At 33.8% G+C, this 11,128-nt stretch overlaps 1 protein-coding gene across 1 annotated transcript in view; it reads left to right on the forward strand.

Annotated features, from left to right (window-relative positions):
- The first annotated feature begins 6 nt into the window (after positions 1–6).
- The window catches only part of LOC109827555 (lysophospholipid acyltransferase LPEAT1), a 13,587-nt gene continuing 2,465 nt past the window's right edge, over positions 7–11,128 (forward strand). The window contains exons 1-5 of the mRNA XM_020394559.1: positions 7–111; positions 239–276; positions 1,559–1,623; positions 4,074–4,142; positions 5,960–6,093. Of these exons, the coding sequence (XP_020250148.1) occupies positions 79–111; positions 239–276; positions 1,559–1,623; positions 4,074–4,142; positions 5,960–6,093 (339 nt within the window). The 5' untranslated portion in view covers positions 7–78. The remainder of the gene's footprint in view (positions 112–238; positions 277–1,558; positions 1,624–4,073; positions 4,143–5,959; positions 6,094–11,128) is intronic.

Consider the following 11,128-nt stretch of genomic DNA (forward strand, 5'->3'; position numbering starts at 1 on the left):
AGAGAACAGCCTGATGAATCTGAAAGACCAAGGGTAATTGTGTCAAATCATGTATCTTATTTGGATATTCTCTACCACATGTCAGCATTCTTTCCAAGCTTTGTGGCAAAGGTAGGTGCATAACTAAATTATGTTAAAGAAGTTGATTTCCTTTTATGGTATAGGAAATTTTACTGCAGCTTTGTTTTGACATGTTCCTTTTCTTGGGCAAAACTAACACTGGATGTCATTGCTGAAGAGATCAGTGGGCAAGCTTCCCTTTGTCGGTATCATCAGGTTTATACACAAAACCAGTTGCACATTCTTTTAAAAAATTTTTCTCGGGAGCGGTAGACATTCATTCTACGATGATTCATTTTCAGTTGGTCGCATATTAAGCTTTCCTTATTTTGATATGTTTGTACCTTATGTATGTTGTATTGTTTCTTTTTGTTGGTCTAGGCGTACCGTATTATATAATCTATATATTGTATCATCGTTGGGTCCTGGTATTGTCATTGAGAGAATGGGTAGCATTTGACCTGAATCCAATTGATTCATTTGTTTGCCCTCAATATGTAATAGAACAACATACAGGTTGATATGTAATCAATATGTTTTTGAATTGTGACAAGAAGTAGTAAATTGAAAATACACATTTGTCAAATGCAAGTTGGTCCCAGTCGCGTTGAATAAGGTAAAATAGGGGCATGAAGGATTGAAGGATGCCAAGTAAAACACCAGGTTTTAAAGTGAGTTGGATTTTTTATTACTGCAGCTTTTGGGAAAAGTTAAGCAGTCACTGCTTTTTAAGCTAAAGTGGAGCTTTGGCCGGGCTATTGAGGTGTTTTAAAACAACGACTGGTGTTGTGATCAAGTACAATGTTGGTTATCCAGAAACACATTACTTCACCCCTTACATCATTGCCTATTATCAAACGAATTACACATCTATGCCCCTTGCTGTTTCTTACATCTTATATTTTGATATTCCTCTTTTACCATCTCTACATGTAAAAAGGTTGGAGCTTGAAAGCAAAACCATTCAATTTAAGGCAAGTGTTTATGTCCACTTTAAGCCTCATAAGTGCATGTGATGCATGCCTGATTTTTATGTACAATTGATTTTTGTTCGTGTGTTGTTTGTATCCTTTTTAATCTCATAAACAATTTGTTTGTTGCAAGTGTTTATCAATGTTTTGAACGATCGGAGTTTCTTGTTTTTGTATTTTTTTAGGTTTACATACAATTGATTTTTTAAATGAAACTAGACCTTTTATGAAGCTTAGCATTTTCCGTTGAGACTCATGTAATGGTGTACTTATGGTTGAGTATTTGCCCTTCAAGATTTTACTTTCAAAAGTAACTCGGTAGGAAACAGTCACATGAATGTTGTTGGTTCTTTTGCAACTTGATTTTTGTTCTTATGCTTATATTGCTGCCATACCCCTCTTATTTTTGACTGTGCATAGTTCCAGCATTTTATTGGTAGTCAGTCATCTTTCATTATGTAGGTTGAAGTATGATGCTATTGTTTCAGGATAAATGGAATTGATTAGTTAATTTCTCTTATTTGCAGCAAGTGTCTTGGTTGTATTTATGTTCAGAGAGAATCAAAAGGTTCCGAATTTAAGGGTGTTTCAGGTACTTCAGCTGTAAAATACCGACAACTTTCTGTGTTCATTCTTTAAATATGAAATTTATGGTTTTTGAAAGCTATGAGCTTTCATCATTTTCATGAAACCTGTGTCCTAAAGAAACTTTTGACGGGAGCTCCTTTGTTAAAGAAAACTTAAAATTGCTGAGAAGTTACTGTGTTTTTTCCCTACTTACAACTGGCCTTTTTGAAGTTAGAGCAACCTGCTTTTGTTGCCTAAGAGATTTGGCGATGGGCATCAATTTAGATGTTTAATGCAGCACTTGGGTGAATATTTACACCCATTGTGAGATCTTCTGCTCAATGGCTAAAGATTTTTGTAGAAAAAGAGCTCAGATGATGATGATTCTATGCTAACATGGATATGCTGTTTAGGCTGATCTGGGTATAATAATTTAATGGTTTTGTTGCAAATGACTCTATTTAGATGCAAGGCAATTGCATGAAGGAAATCTCAAGAGCTTGAGTACTTGATAAGTGAATAGGCCATTAAGAGCTGCTTCTGAAGAGTATTATGATTGAATTGAGGTTTGGTGGACTTGAGTTTGACTTAACCCATGCCTGTATCGATTTGGCAGCTCATGTATTAGACAAATATCATTATACATAGATTTAGCATTTACACTAAGTTCAAGTTATCAGATTAACTTGTTATCTGTGGTCACTAATCTTGAGTTCTAGTTTCCTTATTGGTAAGTAAGAGAACTGTTGTTAACATCACAAAATATTTCTATGTGAACAAGCAATATGGATGAAGAGGATTGATGGCTGATACCTCAGAGACTACCAATATACTTCCCTCCCTTTCGGGGGGCATCACATTCTCAAAACACAAGCCTCCCCAAGGTGTGAACTTTAGAAAGCCCCTGGATGTGCAGACATTATCTTACTTGTGATGCTTGTGGTTGTTGCCTGTTGGCAACAAAAAAGCATAAGAGTATATGTAAACAAAATTATGTTAACATAAGAGTTGGGACTAAGAGGTCAGACATATTCAACTTTAAAGACAAAAAAGCATATTACTTATTGGCTAGTTTTTGGACTTTTGATACATCATCATCTCATTGATATATAAACTGACAAAAAAAGTTATGTTGTGTACGGAGCTTAATCTGGTGTCCTACAAGTAGGGGTGGAAATGAACCGCATTCGAATCGAATACCCTAGTGTTTGTATTTGGTTCGTATGTGACTATTTGAATTCCTATTCGAATTCAAAATGAATAGGAAAACTAATAGGCAAATTCGAAACGAATAGGAAAACCAATATTCGAATTCAATTCGGATAGCATTCGAACATTCGATAACTATTCACGAATATTCATTAAGAGTGTTTGGGTAGTCTTTTGCGAATTACTCTGTAGACATTCGGCAAATATTGGTTATCCTAGTCTTGCAATAGAGCCAAACATGATATACCTAATGAATATGCAACCTAGTGATATATAATATTCACAAATAAAAAACTATTTATCTACATTTGCAAGCAAGAAAATGAAATTTTAAGGACTAAACTGTATAAACAAATAGTTCATTAAACAAACGAAACAAATATACCTATGGTTAAATTATATTCTTTTATGAACCGAATAATAAAAACTATTTGTTTATTATGAAATGAACTATCAAATCGAATATGACCAAATACTTGAATTGAATAAATATCGTACTATTTGTTTAATATTTGGTTTGTTTCCATCCGTACCTACAACGAAACAGAGTAGTGAGTAGTTCATAACTTCATATTTATATTATGTGAACTTATTCAGTAAATTAGATTATATTAAGCATTTGCTTGGTTAAGAAGAACCTCTATTGAATTTCGGGAAGGATGTCCTTTACCTTGGGCCTTACTTTGGGTTTTCCCTTTTTCTTTTCTTTTTTCCTTTTTTTTTTTGTGTGTGTGTGTGTGTGTGGGGGGGGGGGGCATCTATTAGTGAGATTGCATGAAGATAGTACAACAATTAGTAATTTCCTGTTGAGATAAATGTCTAATCTCAAGCATCAGCTATGGAATTTATTCAAATGAAATCGTAGATAGTGACAACACATCAAACTGGCGTTTGTTTTTCCCATTACGCACTTTGAAATTCAAATTGTTGATACCAGAGTCTAGAATCTCTTGTGATTGGCATAAGCAACTGTGGTAATAAAGGTGGGGTCTCTCAGACTCTAAATCTTTAAATTGTCAGCTGCCAGATATTTTGTTGTGAATCTAATTCATTGTAGATCATTCTTGCATGTGCAAAGTGCAAAAATCTTCTTTTGGGTTTTCACAGAAGGATTTAAATTCTTACTCTTTCACACTATTATCCAATGATTCACATTGCATTTTCTTTCTCAACTAGCTCATTTACTCCTCACTTGAAGAACACACATGGGTTATACTCGGTCATAAAAGCAGTTTGCATCCACCTCACTTTAGATATTTCTTGCAGGTATAATAACAGAAAGGATTGAAGAAGCCTTCCAAAATAAGCATTGTCCAAGCGTGCTGCTCTTTCCAGGTTAACATGCTATATTTTCTCCTTTATCTCTTCATGAGTTATGAACACAGGCTGCACAATATGAACATACACTCATTGGGAAGTATCCACTCACTACAATGATCACCCGCAGTTTGTTATATGCCCGGTAATCATTGTTTTGATGTAAGGTTGGTGAATTTTTCTTGTTTTAGTTCGGCATATAACATGCTCTACACTTGTTATGTTCAACCCATTTTATATTATTTGGAGTTATATTCTTTGGTTTATAAAACTGCTACTATGATTTTATCAATCTTACTACAAATTTATACCTGTGTTATATGCCAAACCACATGGGAAATATAGATGATCTAAAATGTGAATTGAGATAATATAGATTAATCACCAATAAGAAAGCTATAAAGCGCATTTTCAATAATAACTGTTTATGATAAGTATACCCAAGTTTGGTCTTAAACTATGAAACCTAATGAATGCATTAGCTGCAAAGTAACTGTTCTTCTTTAGGTGCAATTAACTGCGAGAAATATATGTTCTTAGCCAAATAGGTGAAGCAGACATGGGTACTAAAGAATAAGGTGGGGTCTCTTGTTAGCATTAACACCCTGATGCTATTTATGGAACAGGAAGGTAGAAAGGGCATCAAATCAAATAAAAATGTGCTGGACCCATCAACTCAGGAGCTGCTAATATTGTTTTCTTGAATTAGAAAAGCAGTGCGTAAAGAGGCATTGTTCTGCACATGCGAAACAGAAAAAGTAAACTATTAGCAGAACGCATGTAGTTATGAAAAATCCTATAGAAGACAAGCGGTCAAGTCCTGGTATATGAATAGAAAAGGCCAAATTCATTAACTGAAAAAGGTTATTTTGTTAAATATGTGACGCGCAGGATGCATCTGTACAAATTGTTTGAATAATACACCTAAAGCACTAGTACACTAAGGAAGCAAAAGTACTGATGTCTATCAGTAACTTTTTGTGATGATTTATACCCTAGTTTGGTCTCAAACGTGAAAGTTAAATATGCATTAGATGCAGAGTTAGTATTGTTTTAGATGCAGCAACCTCAATATATACATATATTTAGCCAGAGATGTGAATCATATGGATACTAAAATGAACCTTCTTTTTGGATAAACGTTCTGATCATGCATATAAGATAAGAATGAAAATGGAAAAAAGTTGATTTATCTTCTTGAACTGGATAAATGTAGTGCTAAGTGCAGGCATCGTTCAGCACAGATTATCAGTAAAATCGACAAAGTATCAAAGACATTCCAACCAAACCAAGTGGTCCACTCCAAGAATATGAAGGCAATAAAAACAGATAAATTAATTCACCAGCTGAAATGGTCACTTTTGTTGAACAGGTTATTCGTCGGTACAAATTTGTGTGGTATACCAGAAGCATCAGTACAATTTTAGCCGTAATTGAAGACAGTATTTTCAGTAACGAGCAGTGAGTAGGATAAATGATCTGAGAGCTTGGAGATGAGACTAAAGATATAGGAACATTAAGATGGTTCATTAGATTACAATTTATTATTTGCAAGAGAAAATGGGTGTCCTCTGTATGATTCTTGTACAAATTAAGAAGACAATATTGATGTGCATTGCTTCAGTGTATGATCACTTGCCACAACCTCTAAAAATGGTTGCAACAATACAGCTAACATAGTATTTGACTTATCTACTATTCTTACTCTTACATAATTTAAATTTTCTGTCCAATCCTTCTGATGCTGTTTATACTTTGCACTGTTCCTCTTATTTAACATGATGTGTTACTACCCATGTTGCCTATTTTCTGACTTCCTTTATTTGCAATTTCAGAAGGCACAACTACAAATGGAGATTATCTTCTTCCTTTTAGAACTGGTGCTTTTCTAGCCAAAAGGCCAGTGCTTCCTGTGATATTAAGATATCCATACAGAAGATTCAGTCCTGCATGGGATTCCATATCTGGGGTGAGGAATCTATTATTATTTAGATGTAGTATGTTATTATGTCATTTAGATTCAGGGTAAGAAATCTATATGACTTTTAGATTCATTATGTTATTTAACTACTCAATTCAAATTTTGTTCTTAACGAAGTACTCGTGTTGTTTAAATGGTGGCTGCATTAGGAACTCCTCTTTTAAAACTGTATAGTTCCTCATGTTGGACTGGACTATAACGATTTACTTATTTGGAATTTTGTGATGAATAGAACTATGCAAGAGAGCACTGATGATTCGAGATTCCAGTGAATTCATAGTTTGCTTGACAGTAGTTTTGCTTACAGATGGTTTGGTTTCAGTTGGATGGCATGAGTATATAGTGATGTCTTATTAAAATGAATATCAAATGCAAATCCAAGCAATGACCTTACATGTAGGAACCTTGTTATATTTGGATACTTAATACCTGCACCCTTGTTGTTCCCTGCAGGTTCAAGATTTTCAGTAGATACATACTTGTAACCATTAGTTCTGCTCAATCTCTGTGTTAACATATCATGTTCACCTAGCAAGACAACTTATCTAATATAATAGGAGTTCATTAACATGATACCTATGCACTCTCTTTTTTCCTTAATTGTTTTGGGCGCTAAATTCCCACTTGACCTGATGGAAATTATTTTGAGCAGAAGAATGATTAGTCTGTCTACAACAATTTACATGAAACAATGGGGAGTTGATTAATGGTACTTATTTAGGGCAATAGCCTTTAAGATGATATAGCGAATAGCTTAGGGAAGTTCTTTGAGGGTCTAGAACTAATTGAATGATAAATATGGAGAATTAGCTCCATTGTCTGGGAGGGCCAAATTCAGGGAATATTAGATGATTAATAAATGATTTGAGCAAATCCTACCAGGAGAATATAATCGAAAAAATTGCTTGAAGTATCTTAGAATACTGAACTCAAATTGATCAATGTTAACCAAGTTGAAGAATTTTGAATGAAACCAATATTTACTTATGTATGAGAGAAAAGTATGAATTTCAGTAAAACCAATACTTGCTTATATTTGGGAACTAAGTTGCATCGAAATGGGTATAGGTACTAGTATGGATGCGGGTACGGGACACGGAAAATTTGTAAAATGTAGGGTACGGGGATACAACTACATACATATATTAAAATTAATACTTTACATGAGATATTATTGTTTTTCAATTCATGTGTTATCATAATTAAAATTTCTATCATATTTTTAAGTTCCTTTTATTATGTTGGTTATTATAAATTGGCAAGTACTTGTTTTTGAACTAGACACCCAAAACGACCATTTGAAATCGTAGTTTTGGATTTCGGTATGGGCTGAAAAGGACTCGACCCATGTCTAACGAGTTTCAAGAAATGATGTGAAGGGTAGGATATACATACTCTAGTGTACGACTAGTGTTTTCAATTAAAACATATATATCATCACTGCTTTAAAAAACCTTCGCCTAGTCCGCTTAGGCGTATGCCTATGCCTAGGCGGTACCTAGACCGCCTAACTAGTGCCTAGCACCTAGGCGGTATTTAGGCTGCCCATCTAGATTTTACGATCGTTTAGGAGATCATTGTCTGTTTACATGGATTGCATCCTGTAGGCATTGGTTGTGATTTTATGTGTTGTAGCCTACATGTCCTCCAAACTCAATTAACCTCCAAATATGAACACCTCCACTACCTCCTCCAACCTTCAGCAAAACCTCATCGACCACAACTTAAATGAAGAAAGAAACCTGTCTAGACACCAGTCCGGCATCTAAGCTTTCTATAACATTGACATTCACTATTAATTATTGTAATTAAAAATAAAAAAAGAAAACATCTTAGGCTCTACCATTGTTAATTATTATTTTGGCTATTTAGTATCTAAATATGCATGATTTATTGTGGAACTAAGATTGCTATATTTTTTTGAAAATTTATACGAATTTAATATATTTTTTATTAATTATTATAATTAAATAATTTAAAAATAGTCAAACGCCTAGGCGTACGCACAGTGGTCTAGGCGCTAGGCGCTCGCTCAAACGCCTAGTCTGCCTAGCGCCTTCTGTAACATTACCGAGCTCCCCCGATCTCTGTAACTACTAACAAGGTAAAGAGTACTTCTCAAATATCTATTTAAGTTAGTTAACAATAATAACTTAAACTTAAGAAGTGTAAGTTAACAGTAAACTTAAGTTTAAGTTTAAGTTAATGTTAAGTTTTTTGTTGATGGTAAACTTAAGTTTAAGTAAACAATAAACTTAAGTTAATAATATTTTAGTTAACAGTAAACTTAAGTTTAAGTTTATTGTTAACTTAAACTTAACAGTAACTTATAAGTTAACAGTAATTTGAGTTGAGAATGAGTTTTTCACTGTTGAGGTGAACTTATAATTTGAGTTGAGAAGTATAAACATACAAAAAGCTATTGTAATTGGTAAATCAAGTAATTTAGTTAATATTGTTGGTATTTTAGTATTTATGCATCTTTGATTTAGTATATATATATTTATCTTCAAGTATCACAATAAAAAAAAGCCCAGAAACCACTTAGACGCCCGTCTAAACGACTAAGCGCTGGGCGTCAAGTCCTACGTCTAGAAGCGCTCAACGTTTAATGTAACATTGTATATCATATAATTTGAGAACACGTTTGAATAAATGTATGAATATATTTAAGGAGTGTCCATGAAGTTTCGGTATGGGTATGTGTCGGGTATGGATACAGCTGCATGATAGAAGTACCTGGGTAACATAGTTTGAGAAGATTCAGGAATTTTGAATTTCAGAAAAAACCCAGGTCAAACTGCAATTAGTTCATAGAAATTCATAACTTAATCATGGAGAATCCTTTCGTATAGATTGTTTTCCAGGTTTTGGTCAGGTGAGGGTGCTTCTGCTAAGATCTAGCTTAAACTGGCCCCAGAAACCAGCAATTAAATGCTTCCGTTCAGCTTGTCTTTGAGTTCAATTTTATTGTCTTAAAGCAAACATTAGAAACTAATTGTTGTCACCTATAGTTAGGAAGTGTGTTTTGCTTTGCTATAAATTGTTTGGACTGTTTTGCTTTGCTATAAATTGTTTAGAGCCTATGGAACTAAGTCACTCATAGATCTCAGTTTATGGGATAGTACTAGCAGTTAGTCCAAGTATGATCCCAGGATCATCCTGGTGTACTCAACCCACTTGCATTTAAGATAATTCTTCATTTCTTTGAGACAAGTTACATCACCACTCATCTCTTTTAAATAATAGTTATATCTCAACATTCTCTTATTATTTGGTTTCACTTGCATGGAGTGCTTCCATGCTATGTCTAGTTCTGATAGATGGCCCTTTTGGGACAGTACTTTTGCTAAAGTTTCCTGTTCATAAATGTGTCATACAATTACATTTAGAATCTATAAATCTAAATCTTAAAGTAAAATACTTTCCATCAAGCATGAAAACCAAGTATAAATGTACTTCACCAATTTACCATATTATGTTATTATATTTCACATTTAATTAGTCATCAATTGTTGCAATAAATTTACTCAGAAATTTAGCAGTTATGTAATAAAAGAACTTAACTTAAGGCATTCACAAGAAGAGCTTCAACAAATTTTACAGAAGTTGTGTGTCATATCTAGCAGAAGAAGTTGGCCAATTTACTGAATTTGCAATCTACCCAATAATTATTTAATACAAGTAATTATATATTGACAATTAATAGATAACTTAATTATTTATAAATGATTAGCATAATTATTTACTACCAATTCACTAGCATGTGTAATTTGATACTTTATTATTTAATAAATAATTCAAGAAACCATTATAAATAACATAACAACCCATCAATAAATAACTCAATGGTCCAATTATCCAAAACCACACGATAAACAGGCCATGATAACCGTCCAAGATCTCTCACATAGGGTATTTCTAAAAGCACATGGATATTATTTCTATATCTATACATTTTTTACTAAAATCACTGGGAACTCTAATTTATGTATACACCATCGGTTGTTGAGAAATAACCTGGTCACTCTTCACAGTCCCTGCCTCTGCCTCTTATAGCCTACCTTTGGTTCTTGTGGCTTCTCCGTCTCCACATTCTCACACATTTCTACGTATAAGTGACATTTATTCCAGATTTTTCATATTTTGTATATGTTTTATGTTTTGTTTATCGTTCCTCTGGCGGAGATTGCATATGCAGTTTTAAGGAATGTGCTAGTAAATCATATACTAATGCCTGACATTTGCTGAAGCAATGAGGATTAAAAAAATGGCTGGAGTAAATGAATGAATGATAGTAAAATTAATCAAGAAGATGAACCTTAATAGAATTGAATTACATGAATTCATGTGCCATTCCAAAATATTGGGCTAAAGGCGTTCTTGTTGTTATCATCATCATGATCTCAATGACAGCACTAACTCAATCTGATTGTAGTGTACTTTAACTATCTATGAATTGTTTGAATTGATCCAACTTAGTTCAATATATCCAATTTATTGATCCATGCTGGTTCCTTGTTATGCAGAAGGAAACTTCCTATATTTTATATTGAATATTTTTCCATCATCTCTTCCTAAAGTTCTGATCCTATTTCCTTCCAAAGTTAGATCAGAGAAGCCCCATGTTTCCTCTAACTGTTGAGTTCTCATGCAGGTTCAAACATTATCCTGGGAGAATGATAGATAAATAAACTTTAGGTCTGAAACAGTGAAACATATCCCCAATTCATGCAGACTGATCTTTAATTCACAATATACTGAATAACGTGATGGTTCAGAGATGAGATGATCCCACATCGAAACAAAATGTAACTGAGCGCGGGTTTGACTTTATTACCCATCCTATTATGATTAATAATAGATAAAGCCTAACCATGATCCAACTACGGATTTATATAATATTGTCTGCAACATAAAGATTGCTTGACTTATAGAGATCTTGGTAGCTCCTCCTCTACGCACACCATAGCCAGTTAGCCACAACATCCCCTCGCTCCCCGCGCCAATACCACCCTGACGA

Source organism: Asparagus officinalis, unplaced genomic scaffold (assembly GCF_001876935.1).
Source record: "Asparagus officinalis unplaced genomic scaffold, Aspof.V1 AsparagusV1_Un291, whole genome shotgun sequence".
NCBI classification, from domain to species: domain Eukaryota; kingdom Viridiplantae; phylum Streptophyta; class Magnoliopsida; order Asparagales; family Asparagaceae; genus Asparagus; species Asparagus officinalis.